Source organism: Narcine bancroftii, chromosome 1 (assembly GCF_036971445.1).
Source record: "Narcine bancroftii isolate sNarBan1 chromosome 1, sNarBan1.hap1, whole genome shotgun sequence".
NCBI lineage: Eukaryota > Metazoa > Chordata > Chondrichthyes > Torpediniformes > Narcinidae > Narcine > Narcine bancroftii.
Window position 1 is genome coordinate 341,822,224 of NC_091469.1, and position 23,144 is coordinate 341,845,367.

The window sequence follows — 23,144 nt, forward strand, 5'->3', positions numbered from 1 at the left end:
CCTTGTAACTACTGGAAAGAGATTTTTAGTACACTATTTTTAATTCTTGATATAAATCTGTCTCTGAGCCCTTTTATTGCTATTTTTCCAAAGTGAGTGGACCTATGGATACAATTTTGACTCCATCTCAATCCCATCCCTGCTCCCCTGATTGCTAGAAGGCCCATTTGCTGCAGTGGAAAGATGTTGTCCCCCCCATAAATAGTTATTGGATTTGATAGCATCCCTTCCTCTTGAGAAAATTATATGTTCAACTACTAAAATGAGTATGATTTTTTCCTCTTTAGGATCCTTTTTAAAATTATTTTCAAAATTTATAGATGAATTATTTTTGGTCTTTACTAATATTTTTCCTTTTTCATTTACTATTTTTCTGAACCTATTTGTATTGAAATTAGTAGTTGACACCTGACTTTTATAGTAATTGCTCATATATTAGGTTGGGGTTAGAAATTAGATTATTTATGGATTTCTTCTTTTCCTTTTAAAAAAAAAATCAATAATATATATCTTGTTTACCGTTACTTACTATATGTAATTTTAATTTACTGTAACCTGAACATATTAATTTTTCCAAAACCAATAAAAAGATTGAAAAAGAAAGAACAGAGGAAGTCCAAGTACCAAGGAGGAATTGAAAGAGCCTGCTGTAAATGCAAAAGACAATGCAGAAACAAAGGATCCAGCCTGCACAGCAACAGAGGAAACACCACCAGTGCCAGATAGTAGTGGGCCAGCAGAGCTGACACAAACACCTGTGTTAAGAAGATCCACACATGTTATCAAAGCACCTGATAGACTGAATCTCTAAAAGAAAAAGAACTGCACACTTAAAAGTTTCTACTGCTGATGTTTGTGTTTATGTTTGTGTTGAACTTTAAATTGAAATGAATACTGTATTAGTGTGTCATGTTGTTAGATTAAACATCACAAGAAAAGGGGATGTAATGATAGAGTGCTAATGATAATCCTGACCTCCAGAGGGAGTTGGAGATGAGTTGTCGCAGCTCAGAGAAGTTTCAAAATGGATGCCTCTGTGAGGTGGTGAAGCTAATAATTTTTTTTTAAATAAAAAGAACCCAAGTTTCTTTATTACAAAAAGAAACATCACACTAAGGTATTACAAAGGTGACAAAACTCTTAAGACTGATTTAATTTGAATTGAGAAATTAGAATGAAAAAACACCAATGAGCAGGGCAAGCAGATGGCTTTATATTTACTCACAGCTTACAAATGGCTTAAATTTTATACAAATTAATGAACAGAATGTATACATTGATTATAAGACAGGAAAGTGAACTATATTAATCTGGATGATTGATGGTCACCACTGGATTTTGAATGGACTGAAGTAGTAAACTCATGGGAGGCTTTAGATCTAAATACTGAAGGCAAATAAAAAATTCTGTGGAGATAAGACCTGAAATTTTGACCCAGAAAAGCATATATGATTGGGTTCAAGCAACAGTGTACAAATGTGATGGATTCAGTTATCTTCTGTGCAAATGAGAGCCTTATCATAATATCGCAACCACTTAAAACATTCAATTCTTTCAATGATATCAGTAGCTGTATTATGTTATGTGGTGTCCAGCAAATGAAAAAAACAATCACAACAATAAATACAACTTTTATCGCCCTGTGCTTCTTGTTACTTTTGTTCTTAAGCAGGGTTATAACTATTCTTATATAACAGAAAAGCATTATAATCAAAGGAATCAAAAAACCCAATACATTCTCTTTAAAAATGATAAAATATGTCCATTCTGACAGAAAAGGGTGGCAGATGATTCTTCCATCCAAAAGGTTTGTTTGGGTATATATCAGAGTGGGAAGTGATGCTAGAATAGCTATAAACCATATAGCTATGCTTGAAATAAGACCATTTAAAGCAGACCTCATCTTGTTGGAAATCATAGCATAAACAATTGCAAAGTAGCGGTCTATGCTTATTAGGCTTATGAACATAATTTCACCATAATAACCAAGGACATAAAAAGTATTAATGATTTTACAGCAGGTATCTCCGAAAATCCATTGATTTTCTGCAAAATATGCCCAGAATGGAAGTGATATGACAAAAAGCAAATCAGATATTGCCAAATTGAGTAGGTAAATGTTTGTCATGCTCCACAGCTGCTTGTACTTTAGCAGAATCCATAAAACCAGAATGTTGCCTGGGAGCCCAAACAAAAACACCACTGAATAAAGTGATGACAAGAAACCTCCACCAGAGTTCTTTGCAGATTCCAAGATACATGGAAAATACTTGTCTTCATTGTAATCGTAATAACTGTTGGATTCATCTGGCATTCCATTTGTAGTCATTGTGATATTCATTTTTTCATTCAACTGGAAATATAGGGATATCTGTTAGTCATTATTTTCTCCTTTCTATGAGTTGATCAACAGTGCAACGCTATTACAGTGCCAGCAACCCAGGTTTGAATCAGATACTGTCTGTAAGCAGTTTGTGCATTCTCCCTGTGACCTGCATTGGTTTTCTCTGAGTACTCCAATTTCCTCCCACCCTCCAAAAATTTACAGGGTTTGTAGGCTAATTGGTGCATTTGTGTGGCGTGGGTTCAAGATGAAAGTACCTGTTACCATGCTGTATCTCTTAAAGGATAGCAACAACACCTTCCAGTCAATGGGACCAAGGCACAGAAACAAGAATTAGTTCCCTCTAGAATGCTCTCCAGTGGCTATACTTTGTGAGGAATTTGAGGAGATTCATTATGTCACCAAAGACTCTGAAAAATTTCTAAAGGTGTACCATAGAGAGCATTCTAACTAGTTGTATCACTGTCTGATATGGAGGTGCCAATGCTCAGGACAGGGAAAAAATCCAGAGGGTTGTTAACTTGACTTGTGACAACATGGGCACTAGTCTTCATTCCACTGAGAACATCTACAAAAGGGAGTATCTTAAGAAAGCAGCCTCTATCCTCGAAGATCCCCATCACCCAGGCCATGTTTCTTCACTCTGCTACCATTGGGAAAAAAAGGAAATCAACTTGAAGATGTCCACTCAGCAGCACAAGGACAGCTTTTTCCCCTCTGCCATCAGTTTTCTGAATGAACAATGAACGACAGACACTATCTATTTTTGTTTTTCTTTTTAATGCACAATTTTACTTAGTTTGAAATGTGGTTTAAATAAATGTTTGCACTATAATGCTGCCAAAAAACAATAAATTTCATGATATGTTCAAGACAATAAATTCTGATTATGTTAATAATCCATATAGATAATTTATTTGAAATGATCTATTTAAATACAAATTAACATGAATAAATAGTACTTACTTTTCTTGGAGACAAGAAAGTTGCTGTTTCTTTGGTATCCAGCAAAATTATTAATCTACATTCACGAAGTTCTTAGTTGGAAAGAATGATGAACTTGAAGTACGAACAAGGAAATGCAGCATTTCCTGTCTGCTTGCCGCATATCAGAGATCTTATCAAATTCAAGTTAGTTATCTAATTGTATAATCACAACCTGATGAAACATCTTCCTCAGGATCTTCTCCCCTTTTTTAAATTATGTTCTGAATATTATACCACACAATGATTCAGCCAGATAGGATACTCTCAATTGTGCTCCTGTATAAAGGTGTCAAGATGGGAGTTGTTAGCCTTGTCTTCCTCAGCCTCCTTAGGAAATGCAGGAGCTGCTGTGCCTTCCTGTTGTTGGAATATAGGGGTTAATTAATCATAGAAAATATGTAGAATATATGCTTATGTACTATTCAGTTTGTATACATGAATCCAGTACTATGTAACAATTTAATATTTACCTCATGGTGAAGGGAAAGAGTCATGTAAGTAAGGGGCAGCCACAGTATGTAGCAAAGTTGGATGATTACAGTAGGTTTAGAATTGCCTGCTCCCAAAATACAGAGAGGATATGTATGAAACAATTTAGTAGGTCTTGGCTTGGCTTCACGGATGAAGATTTATGGAGGGGGTAAATGTCCACGTCAGCTGCAGGCTCGTTTGTGGCTGACAAGTCCGATGCGGGACAGGCAGACACGGTTGCAGCAGTTGCAGGGGAAAATTGGTTGGTTGGGGTTGGGTGTTGGGTTTTTCCTCCTTTGTCTTTTGTCAGTGAGGTGAGCTCTGCGGTCTTCTTCAAAGGAGGTTGCTGCCCGCCGAACTGTGAGGCGCCAAGATGCACGGTTTGAGGCGATATCAGCCCACTGGTGGTGGTCAATGTGGCAGGCACCAAGAGATTTCTTTAGGCAGTCCTTGTACCTCTTCTTTGGTGCACCTCTGTCACGGTGGCCAGTGGAGAGCTCGTCATATAACACGAACTTGGGAAGGCGATGGTCCTCCATTCTGGAGACGTGACCCACCCAGCGCAGCTGGATCTTCAGCAGCGTAGACTCGATGCTGTCGACCTCTGCCATCTCGAGTACTTCGATGTTAGGGATGAAGTCGCTCCAATGAATGTTGAGGATGGAGCAGAGACAACGCTGGTGGAAGCGTTCTAGGAGCCGTAGGTGATGCCAGTAGAGGACCCATGATTCGGAGCCAAACAGCAGTGTGGGTATGACAACGGCTCTGTATACGCTTATCTTTGTGAGGCTTTTCAGTTGGTTGTTTTTCCTGACTCTTTTGTGTTGTCTTCCAAAGGCACTATTTGCCTTGGCGAGTCTGTTGTCTATCTCGTTGTCGATCCTTGCATCTGATGAAATGGTGCAGCCGAGATAGGTAAACTGGTTGACCGTTTTGAGTTTTGTGTGACCGATGGAGACGTGGGGGGGGCTGGTAGTCATGGTGGGGAGCTGGCTGATGGAGGACCTCAGTTTTCTTCAGGCTGACTTCCAGGTCAAACATTTTGGCAGTTTCCGCAAAACAGGACGTCAAGCGCTGAAGAGCTGGCTCTGAATGGGCAACTAAAGCGGCATCATTTGCAAAGAGTAGTTCACGGACAAGTTTCTCTTGTGTCTTGGTGTGAGCTTGCAGGCGCCTCAGATTGAAGAGACTGCCATCCGTGCGGTACCGGATGTAAACAGCATCTTCATTGTTGAGGTCTTTCATGGCTTGGTTCAGCATCATGCTGAAGAAGATTGAAAAGAGGGTTGGTGCGAGAACGCAGCCTTGCTTCACGCCATTGTTAATGGAGAAGGGTTCAGAGAGCTCATTGCTGCATCTGACCCGACCTTGTTGGTTTTCGTGCAGTTGGATAACCATGTTGAAGAACTTTGGGGGGCATCCGATGCGCTCTAGTATTTGCCAAAGCCCTTTCCTGCTCATCTGGGAAGAGACATATAAGGCAATTGAACAACTGAAAAGTGGCAAAGCAGCAGGTATAGATGGAATCCCCCCCAGAGGTCTGGAAGGCTGGCGGCAAAACTCTGCATGTCAAACTGCATGAGTATTTCAAGCTTTGTTGGGACCAAGAAAACTGCCTCAGGATCTTCGTGATGCCATCATCATCACCCTGTACAAAAACAAAAGCGAGAAATCAGACTGCTCAAACTACAGGGGAAACACGCTGCTCTCCATTGCAGGCAAAATCTTCGCTAGGATTCTCCTAAATAGAATAATACCTAGTGTCGCCGAGAATGTTCTCCCAGAATCACAGTGCGACTTTCGCGCAAACAGAGGAACTACTGACATGGCCTTTGCCCTCAGACAGCTCCAAGAAAAGTGCAGAGAACAAAACAAAGGACTCTACATCACCTTTGTTGACCTCACCAAAGCCTTCGACCCTGTAATTTAGTAGGAATGTTAAGGCAAAAGGAGGTGTTGATGAGCACAGGAGACGATGGCCAGACAAGAACAAAGAGAATCCTGACAGAGACTGTCAGAAACAAAGAGAATGGAAACTAACTCAGTCAGAAGGCTAACGACAGAAGGAGGTGTTGAATAGAACAGAAGAATATGGCCAGATGAGAACAAAGATATATGAATTGATTTCTGATCAAAACAACAGGATATTCTGGCCTTGAGGATTAAGATGGGAGCTCTACACCCCAGATATCTGCAGAGCAGGAGATTACGTGATAAATCTTATGCAAAAAATCTAGCAAAGAAAGCCAACTTTTGTTCTGTATGATAATGAAATCTCGCAATGGAAGCCAACTTTTGTTCTGTCTAATAAGGTTGAGCTATATAAACTGTAGAGACTGGACAGTAGAGGTCAGTCTTGGGGAATAGCTCACTGTGCAGGTGACCTATGAACTAATGACTGAACCAGAGCTCTGTTAAGCTTTATTCTTGTGCTGTGTAATAAACTGATCGTTGAACCGAATACCTTCTACTATAACTTCATTCAACGAGCTCGCTGGACTCAGACGACACATAGATTAAATTGAGGGTAGGTTAAAGCCAGAGTCCTACAATTTGGTGACCCCGACGTGATGAAGATGGAGAAGTGACAGAAGAGAAAGAGACGAAACAACGGTCGATTGTGGTGTGGTGATAACAACAAGTGGCCACTCAACAAAAGGAGGTAAGCAGACACCTGTTTAAACGAAGGTCTGCTATTGGCAATGATAAAATTGTGTGTTGTCACCACTCTGCAAAAGTCCTAGTAGAAGCCAATAAATAAAGCTTAAAAAACCCAGGGGTTAGAGTCCCCTTGGAGAAAATGGGGGTTAGAGGCCCCCAAGAGAAACAGGGGTTAGAGGCCCCTGAAAAACCCAGGGGTTAGAGGCCCCTGAAAAAATAGGGGTTAGAGTCCCCTAGTAGAGACATAGATATAAAAGTTAGAGTTCTTGGCCAAATAGATTTAGTGAACATATTGTATAATAGTTACGTTTTTTAGTAGTGTGCTAAGTTTTCCTTGTTCAATATTGTATAATAGTTATGTTTTTTAGTAGTGTGCTAAGTTTTTCTTCTTCAATATTGTATAATAGTTACTTGTTTTAGTATTGTGATAAGTTTTCCTTTTGTGTTTGTAGGAAAGTGTGAAAGTTCAAGGTAAATTGAAGGGAGGTGAAAAAGGAGGTACAGGAACATGAGAAAGAGGGACAAGGGCCTATCTTGAATAGAAGAAAATTTAAACAACAGAAGGAAGCGAAGGAGCAGAGGAGAGCATATTTACATAATATGACATTGGCTTGCATGGCTGTGGAAACAGACCTTCAGCATGCTACTAAAAAGGCATCCCCTATCACAAAGGAGAAAATGGGGAAGGAGGTGACAGGGGAGGTTAAGCCATCAGCCCCGCTAGATCTAAAGTTACCAGAGACATTGCCACCACCTTATCCGATTCCCCAGATGCCAGTGATGCAGATAAATGAGGGAATAGTGAATGTCACTGAATTAGTAGGTCACGAACTCCAGGAGGCGAAGGAGAGACTTAAGAGAGTTATGCAGGAAAGGGTGGAGGAAATGAAGGAGTTAACGAAGGAAATACAGAATGATGTATGTAAAGTAAGGGAAACTAGTATGCGACTGGAAAAAAAACAAATGAGAGAGAGCAAGAACAGACACTTGAGAATGGCTTCTCGGTAGGAATGTCAGAGGATCACACCACCCCCACTCCTCACAATAGACAAAAGGAGTCAGAGGATGAGGAGATCTTGACCTTTTTGAGTCAGTGTAAGGAGAGTTGGATGGATAAAGCAGGAGTACACCCAGCCACAGATCCCTTGCAGACTACACTATTTAGGTCTGCAGTAACGAGCGGGCTGCATTTGACCCATCACATGAAGCGTTATAGGGCTAAGCAAAAGAAGGACAAACAAATTACGGAGTCTGCACAAGTGCAACTCCTTAAGCTTCAATTGGAAGAGGCTAGGAAAAAGGCAAATGAGGCAAAAAAGAATTCCTCAAAGGGTGAGAACCAGATGATTCAGCAGCCACCGCAGCCACCACAAGGGAATAATATGAATTGGCACCCGGCCCCAAATTGGGCACCGGGTCCCACCTATGGGGGCACGACTGGAGGTCCAATGGGGGGATTCTGAGTAAGAGGGAGAGGTCGGGGTGTTCCACGAGTGCAGCCAGCCGTATGTTTTGGATGTGGTCAACCAGGACACTGGAAGAGAGAGTTCCCCCTAGCATGGGGTCCTCAGGACACTGGGGGAAGGGGATATGGACCACCACAATATGAGCCTTGGGTCCAGCCCCAGAGATCGTCAGTGCCACCCCCAGTACATCAGGCACCCCATGCAGCTCTAGCTCCGATGAGACAATTCCCATTGCTGATGGAGGAGGAGCAATGTTACCCACAGTGACGGGGCCCGAGCACCTAAGAGCAGGCTAGGTTGGCAGACCCCTTCCTGCAGATTAAAGTGTTGGACATGGAAGTATCCTTTTTAGTGGATACGGGTGCCAGATTTTCAACACTTACTGATGCTTAGTTTCAATCTAAAAAGTCATCCTCTAGCGTCCAGTTGATAGGGTTCTCAGGTACACCAGAAAATCTGCCGTTTTTTACACCACTAGTGACTTCTGTGGCAGGACACACTTTTGCACATCAATATATTCTGTCAGCAATGTGCCCTACTAATCTTTTGGGCAGAGATCTGCTGGTCAGGTGTGGAGCATCGATCCTTTGCGAACCCAGTGGAATAGAGGTCACCTTTCCAAATGGGTATTCAATGAACTGTTCAGTAACTACACTTTGTTCCAGTTCCCAGATGTTACTGTCAGGATCCACATCTGAGGGACTATGGGCCGACATTTACTGGGGACTGCTGGAACCGAAGGACCCACAGAGGGGATGGCTGCTAAAGTTTTATAATCAATGGAAGCCATGGATCCAGATGTTACACCCATATACCCCTCCCTCAGACCCCCTCCATGTTACCCTCTTTTACGATAGAGATGGGGATGAAATTTATCAGCATGCCTTTTATGAAGAGGTAGAGGGCATGCAATGGGAGATTAATTTGGACTACATAGTGGTAGGAAAGGAGGGAGTGGCCGCTACGGTGGCACTGACATCTGAGCAGCTGGAGTGGTATGTGATGGCGGGTGAGGCCATTCCTCATGTCACTCTTGCAATTGGCACTAATCACCAGGCAAAAGATTTGGGACCGATGTGTCAAAACTTGATGTCCTTGAGGGACTGATCAGACACTCAATTACCGACAGTGCAGTTCTCTCTATCTGGTCAGGCTTACAGGATTTTGTACCCTTCAAATGATCGGGTCCTCCTTGAGCATAGACAGATTGTATGCTTTCATGGTAGAGAAAGGATGGATCAACCTGACTCTGCCCCTATGTTAGATTCTATCCCTGAGGACCTTTGGTCAGTGGGGCCAGCAGATGTGGGTTTTTGCCAGCAGGTTGATCCCATAACATTTGAACTTTCAGATTATACTCCCATTTGGCAGACACAGTATCCCCATAAACCTGAAGCTGAGGTGGGTCTGGCAGATACCATTGATGGCCTTATGTATTCAAGGGTGTTGGAACATTCGTGTTCGAGTTGGAATACACCCATCTTACCTGTTCCGAAACAGGACACGGGCAAATATCGGATGGCCCATGACTTAAGGTGCATTAATGGTATTGTGCGAACACCCACAGTTGCAGTACCAAACCCATATACCGCCATGACTTCTTTAATCCCTGACCACAAGTGGTTCTCTTGTATAGATTTAGCAAATGCTTTCTTTTGTTTTCCGCTGGCAGAACAGTTTAGAGATGTGTTTTCCTTTACGTATAGAGGTATAAAGTTATGTTATACTTGCCTCCCGCAGGGCTTTATCTTATCCCCAGGGATTTTCAATCAGGTTTTGAAAGAACAGCTGGGGGGGCTAGTACTGCCATGAGGGGTAGTTCTGATCCAGTATGTAGATGATATCTTATTGGCAGCACCTAAGTCTGTCTCCTATTTGGAGGCCACAAAACTCCTGCTAGAGCAGCTGTTCAAGGCAGGTTTTAAAGTCTCTCATTTAAAGTTGCAATGTTGTAGACAAGTGATCTCCTTATTAGGAAGAATGGTCTCAGCGAAAGGTACAGGGATATCCCCTGTGCATCATACAGCGATACTACATCATCCAAAACCAAAGACAGTTAAGGAAATGCTTTCGTTTTTTGGTTTGACAGGTTATAGTAGGCAGTTTATCCCATTGTATGGTGAGTTGACACATCCACTGCGAACTTTGGTGAATGAGCAGGGGATGAGAAATCTGGGAGCTACACTTGATTGGACTGCACAGGCTGAGATGAGTTTTATTCTACTTAAGCAAGCTCTTACAACCGCTATAGATTTGGCGATTCCAAATTATAGACACCCTTTCTTTTTGGATATTTCTGAAAAAGCACACATGATTGTTGGTGTCCTTTTTCAGAAAAAAGTGGGTGGAAGATGTGTGCTCATGGATGTGAGTATAACACTAGATCCGACTGAAGACAGACACCCACCATGCACGAGACATGCAGCGGGGATAGCAAAGATTTTACAAAAGGTGGCACACATAGTGATGGGACATGCCCTGATGGTATTAACAACACACAGTATTGTAGCGATTGTGAGCTTGACAGTGTTTACAATGACATCACTGAGGCAGACAAGACTGGAAAAGATTCTGAATGCTCCAAATATTACATTTACCCATGAAGGCATTAATATGGCAGACAATATGTTGTGAAAAGAGGGTTCTAAGGGATATTAAAACAAGACCTGATTTACAGGCTTTACCCTTGAGAGAACCAGATGAAATCTTATTTACAGATGGTTGTTGTTACAGACATCCCACGGACAGATTAAAAGCCGCCTATGCAGTAGTACGGAAAACCACAGAAGGATTTGAAGAAATTATTACAGGGACAGTGAGAGGAAAGGAGTCAGCACAACTGGCCGAACTACAGGGAATGATAGCAGCATTAGAATGGGCAGAAGGAAAGGAGGTAAATATATATACAGATTCGGCATATGTGGTAGGGACAATACAGGTTGAGCTGAGTCAATGGATTAGAAGTGGGTTTTTAACAGCAGCAAGGACCCCAATTAAACACGAGAAGGATGTTAGGAAATTGGCTGAGACCCTCTTGAAACCAAGGGCATTAGCAGTTATTAAATGTAAGGGCCATGATAAAACAGATGCGATGGTAGCTCGAGGAAATCAGGAAGCGGACACGGCCACAAAAAGGGCAGCAGGGTACGGCCCTCAGTTTATTATGATGCAGGCAGATAGAATGGTACATGACTTATTGCCACCTTGTGAGGTAGGAGTAATAATTCAGGAACAAGAGCAGGCATCACCCCAGGAAATGATGGTATTGGAAGAAAGGGGGGCAACCGAAGATCAAGGACTGTGGAGATCAATGGACGGTAGGCCAGTATTACCATCTGGACTCATGAAACCCCTCCTGGAGGAGGCGCATGGGTTAATCCACTGTGGGAAGAAACAGATGAGAAGGTATTTGGTACATTTGTGGCACCCCTTCCTGCCGGCGATGGTGGAGAATCATATCAGAGAGTGTAAGGTATGTATAACATATAATGTCAAGGTGACTGTGAAACCTCACGAAGGACAGTTTCCGTTGCCTAAGTTACCAGGGCAGGAAATTGTAATTGATTGCACTGACATGATAGAGAGGGCAAGGGGGTATTGATACTTCTTAGTAGCAGCTGATGTGTTCACAGGTTGGCCTGAGGCAATCCCTGCCAAAAGAGAAGATGCAAAGACGGTAATTAAGTTCCTAATCAACCAGTATATTCCTTTACACAGGTTTCCTAGGAAGATCAGGTCAGATAATGGGAGTCATTTTAAGAATGAAGATTTACAGGAGGTAGAAGCGATGTTGGGGTAAAAACATGCCTTTGGAACGGTGTATCATCCACAATCCCAAGGAAAAGAGGAGAGAATGATCCAAACAATAAAAGGTAAGATCGGGAAAGTACAGGCACGGACCAAATTAAATTGGGTAGATGCGCTGCCCCTGGCATTGATGTCAATAAGGAGTTCGGTAAGTTCTGTGACAGGATTTACTCCGTATGAACTACAAACGGGGCACCAATTTCCGGGACCTGGAGCCGGGATTCAGACCACGAAGGAAGAGGTAAGTCCAATGAAATGTAAGCTTTATTATGATAAACTAACGGCTCTGGTATCAGCTTTTTCACAACAGGTTACAAATACCGAATGGAAAGGTGAAACCCCGATACCATCAGCCGTAGAGTGGGTTCTGCTAAAGGTGATCAAGAGAAAGTGGTCGGAGCCCAGGTGGACAGGACCCTACAGAGTGGTGGAAAGAACGTCCCACGCAGTTCAACTACTGGGAAAAGGAGAGACGTGGTATCATTGGAGTCAGTGTTCAGCAACGGACCCACCTACACGGACACTGGAACAGATTCGAACGGAGGTGACTGAGAACCTGTGAAGCAACTACGGACTAAGAACTTTTTGAACGGGTCCCTTTAAAGAGACTATTGGATTACGGTGACTGTATTTCAGTATTTGAAGTGATATTTCTATAATGAAGTCAACAGAATTTAGGGGGCTGTGATGGACACTATGTGGGGACTATGGGTGATGTTGTTCCTAGCCCTTGAAGCGTCTGGAGAAGGAAACAACTGTACAAAGTGTTTGCGGTCAGCCTGGGAGGCCCATAACGAACGGAAACAGTACTTTACAATTTTATGAGCCTTTCAACCTCCTATCTGTAATGCAACTCAACCTTGTTGGTGATGAGGCAACTACTGTTGTGTCGTCTACACGTGTGATGATTTTGTTAGAAATGGATTGGTCTGTTCTGTCACGAGTCAGCAGCATGGTCTTCGTCTTTAGAAATGCTCAACTTTTTGAAAGGAGTGTTGATTTATTTCTTGAGATTGAAAAGTGCATCACATCGATCTGTCAACAACATTTTGGATCAAAATCTTTTACAGATTCCTAACCTTCTATCCAGGATCCTGAACACCGGCAACCTCCAAAAACCAGCACTTTTCTCAGTAGATAACATTACATATAAATAATGTTAATTTTCTGTAATAAATCTCTGTTTTCAGAGAGACCCCCCCCCCCCCCCACCCAGTACCCATTGGACCCATCCCTGCCCCCATTGGCATCCTTTCTTAACTTCGGTGGAAAGATGACTCTTGGCCCCTGTGATAGTACAGATTCTATCACCAATGTGTATATGTACAGATGGTAGTGTAGGATGACTGTGATTGGCTGAGAGTGGAGCCACACCTACTGGCAGGTCTTAAAGGATTGTTCGTAGTCGGACCAGGTCATTCTGGATTGGTCGACCTACTTGTGATATGCTCCAGTCATTTAGTTAATAAAAGCCTTGGTTTGGATCAACAAGTCTTTGGTTCTTTCGACACGCATTACAGCCCCCAGCATCCGGTAGGAGAGAAGCAGGTGGCAGCTGGCTGGGAGAAAAGCAGGCTGAATATGGGAGAAATGGCCATCTTCCTTCCCTATAATCCTCCATGCTGCTGGAATCACTCTGGCACTGGCAGAGTGGTTCCAGCTGCATGAGGGATTATGGGTAATGAAGACACCGCAATCTGGTGTGGCACTCTGTAAACTCCGGGCTCAGCAGCACTGCACCCCTGCTGCTGTGTCAGGAGTTAGATGGGGGCAGGGCGATGAATGGTACTGCATTGCCGGGTGTGCCTGAGGGCCAGTCCGACGAGTTGGTGGAATGCCTGAAAACTGCTGGTTCCCAGCTCCACTGCCCTGACTGCCCGCTCATCCAGCAGCTCTGCACTTCATGTTTGGCCTTCTGCCTTGTATGGCCGCTGGCTCCAAGCAGCTGATACTGGCCACCATTTTGGCTGAGCTCCTTGGCCACCCTGACCTCCACCTGACCGACACCCTGGTCGAGAGCCTCCTGTATGGTGCACATTGAGAAGCCGCTCAGCTTGGTCAGCACCCCCCCCCACCCCACGCTCAGCCCAACCTAGGGTGCAAAATAGTCTGGTACCAGCCCTGGATGGGCGAGGGGGGGCACCAACAGACAGATGGCCATGGGTGGGGTGTGGAGGTGACAGACAGCTGGAGGTGGGGGGGTGGAGGCTGAGGCTAGGAACAAGGCATTTGCTTAAAGGGACCAAAATTAAAATGATTCCAAAATCCAGATGATTCCGAACAATGGCAGATGTCTGGTCCCGACAATCATGGATAAAAGGTTAGGCATCTGCATTTAACTTGGCTGGGTGCCCATTGCAAATACAAATCAATATTTTGATTATTTTTATTCTAGTATGGACCATTGCTTTCTCCTGCTCAGTGGTTAAGTGAGTCATTTATACTTGCTACATTAAATCTATCACAAAACCCAATGTCTGCCCTTTACCCCATATCTACTAAATTTGTTGATTGTTTTAGAGAAACTATGGAGAAACAACACAAAAAGACATTTTATCTTGGATTTAGATTAAATATGCATTGCTACAGGTAAACATTTCAGATGTCAGTGTGAGCTTCCAACATCTTATTCACAGAAATCTATACGTGTTTAACATCACCTCATCTCACACCATGATGAATTATTTCCAATCCTGTTGAACATACATCAGATTCTGTTAATGCAATGATTTGGATCTACTACTAGAAGAGAAAGCACATCAAAAATGATTGAGGTTAGTAATTCCCCGATCCCCCTTGGTGGGAGGAAAATGTCACTGAAGGTTTGTCATTATCAGTGTATGGTTAAATTTTTGCTGCAAGCCTACACAAGCAAAGACTCTCAACTCTTCCTCCGCTACATTGATGACTACATCTGGCTGCCTCATGCACCTATGATGAGCTTGTCTACTTCATTCTCTTCACTGCTAACATCTACCCCAAATTCAAATTCATCTGGTCCATCTCTGGCAACACTCTCCCCTTTCTTGATCTCTCTGTCTCCCTCTTGGGAGATAGATTTCCATACACATATTTTACAAACCCATTGACTCTTACAACCACTTCTTCGCACTCTGCACCCTGCAAAGATTCTATTTTCTTCTCACAATTGCTCCATTTCCGCCGCATCCGTTCCCAAGATGAGGTCTTCCAATCTAGATCATCTGAAATGTCCACCTTCTTCAACAAACATGGCTTTCACTCAACTCAGCCCTTACCTGGTTCTACTCTATTTCCTGCTCATCTGCCCTAATCCCCTCTGCGCCCAGATCTAATAAACACAGGATTCTTCATATCCTTATCTACTACCCCACTCGCCTCTGCATCCAACACATTATCCTCTGTAATTTCTGCCAACTAAAACAGGATCCCACCACTAGACACATGTTCCCCTCTCCTCCCCTCTCCACCTTCTGTAGGGACTGTTACCTCAATAAAATGCAACACTGGAAAATCTGTGGACATACACTTTGGTAGAAGGAATAAAAAAACAGCTATTACTTGGTTGGGGAGAAATTTCAATGTTTGAAGGTGCTAAGCAATTTGGGTGTCATCTTGCAAGATATGCTAAAGGTTAACTCCGGGTTGAGTCGATGATGAAGAAGGCAAATGCAATGTTGGCATTCATATCTAGAGGAAAAGATACAGGAGCAGGGATGTGATGTTGAAGCTTTATAGGTCACTAGTGAGGCCTCACTTGGAGTGTGGGGTACAGCATCTTATTTAAGAAAGGATGTGCTGGCATTGGAAAGAGCTCAGAAAAAAAAATACAAGAATGATTCCTGGAATGAAGGGATTAGCATATAAAGAACGTTTGATGGCTCTTTGACTGTATTCCTTAGAATGGGGGAGGAATCTGATAGAAGCATTTTGAATGTTGAAAGGCCTGGACTGAGTAGATGTGGCAATGATGTTTCCAATGGTAGGGGAGTCCAGGGAAAGGGGACACAAGTTCAGGATTGAATGTTGTGTTATTATGCAATACATGCTTTGATGCCGGATCAAAACATAGACTGCAACAGAAGGAGTGTACTGTGAATTCAAGGAGCTAGAAAAAGAAAGTTGTTTAAAACCATACAAGGTTGTTCTTCTTCAAGGAATGAACATAACAAGGGAAGTCACGTGATGGAGTAGTGGTTGGTCGAGTGGAACCAGCTCTCTCCAGAAAAAAGAAAAAAAAGTTTGAAAAACAGAGCTCAATAAACATAAAATACAGGAAGAGAAAGATAAAGTTACAGAGAAGAGACAGAAGATGGAACCTAAAAGTGAAAAAGCAAGAATAACAGGGAAAAGGGAAGAAGAAAAATTACTGTAGAAGAAAGAAGAAGGCCTTACCTGCACATCAGAGCAGAGAGCCAACGTGGAGAGGAGCGGCCGATCTCCTATGTTGGTGAGTCCCCAGAGGAGCGGTGTCCTCCCGACTGGCGGACTTCAAAAATGGCTCTCAGAGGTGCGTAACTGCGCATGCGCAGTGCGCAAGTAAAAGAAAAGGTTAATCCCGGCAGGAGAGGGACTCAGCTGAGGAGCAGCCAGCTGCCGAGCGGCCAGCTGCTGAGCAGCCAGCTGTGGAGCAGTGGGATGACCTGCAGCGGGTGGTCCAGCAGCGGGTCGGCCTGCAGCAGGGTGCCCAACAGCAGGAGACACAGCAGCTGAAGGCCCAGCAAGGATACAGAAGCAGCTCACCAGAGAAGGATAAAGATACACAGATACAGAGAAGAGAAGATGACACAGATACAGATACAGGCACAGAAGAAGAGGAGGAAGAAGACCAAGAATTTCAAAGAAAAGAAAAAGGTAAAATAGAAGCCGTTAGTGCCGTCCTGGAGCAGCAGGTGAATGGACATTGGAAACTGCTGGCATTCTTCAGCCGCCTGCTTCGCCTGCCAGAACGCAAGTATAGTGCCTTCGACCGCGAGTTACTGGGCATGTACCTGGCAGTGCGGCATTTCCGCTATTTTTTGGAGGGGAGCACTTTTACCATTTTCACAGACCACAAACCCCTCACCCAGGCACTTGCAATGGCAAAGGATCCCTGGTCGGCCCGCCAGCAGCGTCACATCTCCTTTGTGTTGGAGTTTACCACCGACATTCAGCACAAGGCAGGGAAGGACAATGTGGTTGCTGATGCACTCTCGTGACCGGCCGTCTGCGTGCTGACGCCTGGCCTCAGCTTCGACCAGCTTGCCCGAGACCAGGAAGCTGATGAGTAGACGAGGGCCTTCAAGACTGCTATCACTGGCCTGTGGTTCCGAGACCTCCCAACTCCGAGCGGCGAAGGCACCATCCTGTGCGATATTCCTTGGGCAACCCGCAGCCAGTGGTTCCCCAGCAGTGGCACAGGCAGGTCTTCTATCACATCCACGACCTTTCACATCCGTCCATCAGGTCCACGGTTCAGATGGTGGCAGAATGGTTCATATGGCATGGGCTGCGGAAGCAGATCACGGGCTGGGCCAGAACATGCTCGCATTGCCAGATGTCCAAGGTACACGGGCACACCAGGGTGCCCGTACAGGAGTTTGAGCTCGTCCGGGAACGGATCAGCGACATTCACGTAGACATCATCGGGCCCTTACTTGTTTCCCGGAGCAACCGTTACCTGCTTATGGTGGTGGACCGCACCACTCGCTGGCCCAAGGTGATCCCGATGCCAGTCACCTCCACTGACCTGCTCCCGAGCACTGTTACATGGTTGGGTTGCCCGGTTCGGTGTCCCAGCTCACTTCACCAGCGATCGGGGAACCCAATTCACATCTGCGCTCTGGGCACAACTCGACATCAGGTTGGGGATTGAGATACACCGCACACTGACCTACCACCCACAGCCCAATGGACTGGTCAAACGTCTGCACCGCCACCTTAAGACGGCGCTCATGGCCTGCCTCACCGGTCCTGACTGGACGGATGAACTGCCTTGGGTGCTCCTGGGCATCCACTCCACTCCCAAGGAAGATCTGCAGGGGTCATTATCTGAGCTGGTCTATGGTGCGCTGCTGGCTCTACCTGGTGAGTTCGTCAACGCACCTCACAATCCCCAGCAGTTGCCGCACAAACTATTTCCTCAACTCAGGGCACGCATGGACTCCTTCGAACCCCCACCGCCACCCAGGCATGCCACCTGCCTGTCTCACATTCCTGGCGAGCTGCTTTCCACAGAGTTCACTTTCGTTTGGCGGGGCCCGACCTCAGCACCTCTGCAGCGACTGTATGAGGGGCTGTACAGGGTTATACAGCATTCTGGATCGATGTTCACGTTGGATTAGGGTGGTAGGCATGAGCTGTTTACCATGGACAGGCTGAAGCCAGCGCTCCTCGATCCCGCTGAGCCCGTGGTCGTTGCCCAGCCCAAGAATGAGGCCGACCGGAAAAAAGGACATTGGCACTGGTTCTGGGGGGGGGGGGTGCTGTGTGGCGGCTCACCACAAGGCAGGCGAACTGGCCCCGCTTGTAAGCCATGTGGCGGGGTAGCCGGCCAAAATGGCGCCGTCGGGGGTTTCCCTTCCTTCCAGCTCAGGGCTCAGAAACCTGCGCTTGGGGACCACGTGACGCCCAGGTGACATCAGCGCCCTCTAGCACAGTTCTCAGCCAGCTCCGGGCTGGGAGTATAAGCACAGCCCAGCAGCCTGCAATAAACTAGTCTGCTCATTGAGCTCAACCCATCTGGTTGTGTGTGTTATTGTGGAAGCAGTGTAGCTGCCGCTACAATTGAAGTATTGGAAAATTATAGAAGGCGAAACAACATAAAAATAGTGGGCCTGAAAGAAGGCAAAGAAGGATCAGATATGAAGAAATAGAAATCGAAAGGGCGCATAGAGCACTAGTTCTGAAACCGCCACCACATCAAAAACCGAAATCCATATTAGTAAAACTTCTAAGATATACGACAAGAGAAAACATACTGGAGCAGGCAAGAAAGAAGGTTAGAGAAGACAATAAGCCATTGGAATATAAGGGACAAAAAATATTTTTTTACCTGGACATAAGCTTCAAACTTTTAAAGAAGAGAAAGGAATTCAACACGGCGAAAACAATCTTATGGAAGAACTTTATATTAAGACATCCAGCAGTACTCAAAGTATTTATTCCTGGGGAATGGAATAGACTGTTCTTGGACCCAAAGAAAGCCCAAGAATTTGCTGGACAATTGCAGGACAGGAGAAGAGAAGAGGAAGAGTGACAAGAATGAAGACCGGCAAGAAAATATACAAAAATATGTAAAAATATAAAATAAAGATAATGTATATATAAAGATTTAAAGATGGATAAGAGAAGGGGAAAAAGGGGGGGGTGAAGTGAGAGCTTTGTTATATGTGTAGGAAAATAGTGTTCTCTGGGGTGGGCTGGGGGGGAGAATAATGGTCACTGTGAAATCGGTTGATGTGAGTAAGTTCGCAAACTGAATGGAAAGGGGAGTTGTGGTTGCCGTCAAGGGACAAAGGGGCAATCCAAGGAGGGGAGGTTCATTTGGGGTTAACGGGTTATTGCTTGTGGGGATTGTTGGGGTATTTCATGTCTTAAGTGTGTTGTCATATATTGAGATTAAAAAGGAAAACTTAAAAAACAGTAATGGAAAAAAAGGGGATGGAGGTGGTGAAGAGGCAAAAAAGAAGTGAAAATAAAGATATAAGATGGCCACATTGGACTATATGACTATAAACATTAACAGAATATATAACCAAGTTTAAGTGTATCCCATTGGGAAAAAAAAATCACATACAATTTAAAAGACAAAGTTACAATGTTTGAAAAAAACTGGGAACCATATATGGAACATAACAGAAAGAGCAGGCCTCGGACCACCACCAACAAAAATGATAAGAAAATGAACATGATCAGGTTTAACGTGTATAAGTAGATGATGTCTTTTTTGTTTGTATTCCTTTTGTATAAAGATATTGTTTTATTGTATTTTATATGTTCAATATTTACTGTTTTTGGAAGGGGGTGGGAAGGGGGAAGGGAGGGATGGGGAAAAAAGAGAAAATGTCGCTGTGAATATTTAGAGATGCATCTGTAAATATGTTGGCTGATATGGTTCATAGTGCGATAAATAAAGAATTACAAAAAAAAAGGAATGAACATAATATGGTGTCAGAAGTGTGTGATAAGAGAATAGTTTCCGTTATGGGTAAGTTAAGTCCTCCCACACTGATGCAGTTTACCTGCAATCTAACTGATAATTAGAAACACTTCAAACAACAATTCAACATTTATTTACAGGCTGGTGGAGTGGGAGAGACGATGAAAGATGGAAAGCATCTGCATTTCTACACGTGATGGATGATGAAGATGCCTTGGACACTGATAACAGTTTTCAAATTGATGAGACAGCTTTCATGTTGGGCACTCTGATGACAAAATTTGAGGAGTTCCAAGTGAAAATGTTACATTGGAGAGATTCAAGTTTTTCTCCTGTGACCAGAAACTTTGACCAATTCTTTGCTGAGCTTTATACACTAAGTAAGTCCTTTGGACTTACTTTGGAGATTTGGAGATTTGAAAAACTCACTCATTACAGACAGAATAGTTTGCAGAATCCATGGTAAATAGCTTAGAGAAAGATTGTTGTGTGTAAAAGATTTGACACTGGAAAAGGCTGTAAGTATGTCTAGGGCAGCAGAGACCACATGATCACAAGCTAAGGAGCTGCCCAGGATAGACACAACAATGCATGCAGTGAAAACAGTGAAGCAGAGCACCAGGATTTTTCCAAAGCTATAGCAAAGCAAGGAGGTACATCCCTTTTTCTTAAGATGTTCAATCTAGCAACATGACACATTAATGCAGTATTCATTTCAATTCAAAATTAAACACAAACATTAGCAGCACAAACTTTTAAGTGTGCAGTCCCTTAGAGATTAAGCCTGTCAGGTGGTTTAATAATGCACATGGATCTTCTCAACACTGGTGCATGTGTCAGCTCCGCTGGTCTAGCACTGGTGGTGTTTCCTCTTTTGCTGTGCAGGCTGGATCCTCTGCATTTGTCTGTCCCTGCAATGTCTCTTGCATTTTCAGCAGGCTCTTTTGATTCCTCCTCAGTATTTGACCATCCTCTGTTCTAACCGTGTTGGATCTTGGATTTCCTTCCTCCAGAACAGTGGCCTCCTTGTCCCAGGTGTTGGAATCTCTGAGTCTCACTGGGTTATGTGGTGCTAGTGGCCCAAAGCTTCTTGCTGAGTTGTCATAGTTTTCCTTTTCTCTCCTTTGCAGATGCTTTTGTTTTCGTTTGACAACTCTGTTCTTGTTTCGCTCTGCAGAATACGGAAGACTGTCTTATCAGGAGCTCAGCAGGTGACATGCCATGTTCAAATGTTGAAACTTGGTAGCTCAACAGAGCTAAATAAGGATCCGAGCCACTGTCTTGTGTTTTCTTGAGCAGCTGTTTAACTTTGTGAACTCCTTTCTCTGCTTTACCATTTGACCGTGGATGCAGAGGATTTGAAGTCACTTGTCAAAAATCATACCCTTTTGCAAAGTTCTAGAATTCTGTACAACTGTAGCATGATCCATGTCACTGAAGATGATTTGAAGAATTCCATGTCTTTGGAAGTATGAAGGGTCCTGACGCGGTGAATTAGACTAGAAGCATCAACTAAAAGTGGCGGTTGTTCAAGCAATGATTCACGCTGTATTTGTAAGCCATTGGAGTTGATAGCAAACCATATGCATGAAAGATTGCACTGCTACTTACCATGATGGGACCTCAAGCACTAGAGGTTTTCAATACATTTGTTTTTGCTGAAGCAGATGACAAGGGCAAATTTGACAAAGTTATCGAGATGTTTGATGAACATTGCTCACTCAAGAAAAATGAAACATTTGAGAGGTACATGGTTTGAGTGCACACGCACCTGCAGGCAGAGAGCTTTGATACTTTCTAAATGTCTTGAAACTAAAAGCAGGAACGTGCAATTTTAGATCATTGCAAGATTCAATGATCAGTGATCAAATTGTGTTTGGAATTATTGATAAGAAAGTGAGAGGGAGATTGCTATGAGAGATGGAGCTCACCTTAGGTGGAGCTGTGAAGATATGACATGCCAGTGAATTAGCTGGCAGCATGCAAAAAAGTTTGGTGAGAATGCAAAAGTCAATGAAAAAGAAGGCATAGCCATAGCCACAGTGTCTGGATGCACATGTAAACAGAATGAGACATAGGAAACAACAAAAAAAAGAGGGACATTCAATTGTAAGTGATGTGGCACTCAACATGCACCAAAACAATGTTCAGCCTGTAACGTCTGTAATAAGTGCAAAGGGTGGGATCACTATGCAAAGCAATGTTTTTCAAAAGGGAAGCAAAACAGAAGTGAAAGTGTGCACACTACAAGAGAATGCTCTCAGTGATACATTCTTCATTGGCATGTACAGGAAGAATTTAAACCAACAGACCCACTGACAAAAAAGATATATTCAGGCTGCCAGGAATTATCAGTTTCATTGGTAGGTAAATTCATATAAAACCTGTCTTCCAAAACAGTGTACCTGAGGAAGTTGTTATATGACAAATGTGAATTCAGGTGAACGGCCAACCACAAGGAAGAATGGAAACGACTGAAGACCATTCTAACAACAGAAACTAAGAATTGTACTTGTGTTTTGTAAATCCTTTGTAAATTATCCTCAGAATGTATTCTACTTTATTTAAAACAAGGTAATTGTGCTTAAGCAGCTTAGTTATCTGAATGTATCTCCTCTTTGGTTGGGGTGAGATGCACCCACCCCGAGATATAATGATTATTGACAACTTTCTGAAAGGTGATTAAAGTAGTTCAGTGAATTAGTCCTTGAAATTGTTAGGTCTGCTTTGTTCATGAATGAGTGAGTCAAACACCAGACTGAGTCGAAATCAAGGTTCTTTGTTCTTTATTGCCGGATTGTAACACTTGCAACTAACAGTGTTAGTTGGAGAAGGCGCATTCTGCCGTTATCAGCAAGTGGTGTTTTTTTATACCTTAGGATACGTACTTAGTAAATTATCATACCATTACATTGTCCAATGAATAAACTGTTGCTATCCTTCTCTGCTAGCTTCCTGCACATCAATTTGTCATCCCCACTCTTATCTTGAGAGTACAAGGTCACAACTGCATCTTGTTACGGCCCAGCACTGGGTGACTCCTTCTACATTCCCAGCTCATGATGTTTTTACCTAACAAAATGCAGATTGATACAATATAATCTCTGACGTGAGGGCATGGGTGGCATGGTTGGAGTAGCAGTCAGCACAACACTGGTTCAGTACCAGTGACCTGGGTTCCAATCTGGCACTGTCTGTGAATGTTCTCCAAGTGTCTGCGAGGGTTTCCTCAGGGTGCTCCAGTTTTCTCCCACTATTCAAAATATTCTGGGGATGGAAGTTAATTGGG

The 23,144-nt window shown here is 43.6% G+C and overlaps 1 protein-coding gene across 1 annotated transcript; it reads right to left on the minus strand.

Moving 5' to 3' along the window:
* Window positions 1-1,133: 1,133 nt before the first annotated feature.
* LOC138752384 (C-C chemokine receptor type 4-like) lies at window positions 1,134-3,403 on the minus strand. The gene is made up of 2 exons (XM_069915267.1): window positions 3,311-3,403; window positions 1,134-2,353 (listed from the first exon to the last, which is right to left on the minus strand). Exon 2 carries the CDS (start codon window positions 2,339-2,341, stop codon window positions 1,301-1,303), a length of 1,041 nt encoding a protein of 346 aa, XP_069771368.1. The 5' UTR covers window positions 2,342-2,353; window positions 3,311-3,403; the 3' UTR covers window positions 1,134-1,300.
* Window positions 3,404-23,144: the final 19,741 nt, after the last annotated feature.

Coding starts and splice junctions, on each gene's coding strand:
- LOC138752384 (XM_069915267.1), bottom strand. CDS start 2,341: ATGAATATCACAATGACTACAAATGGAATGCCAGATGAATCCAACAGT.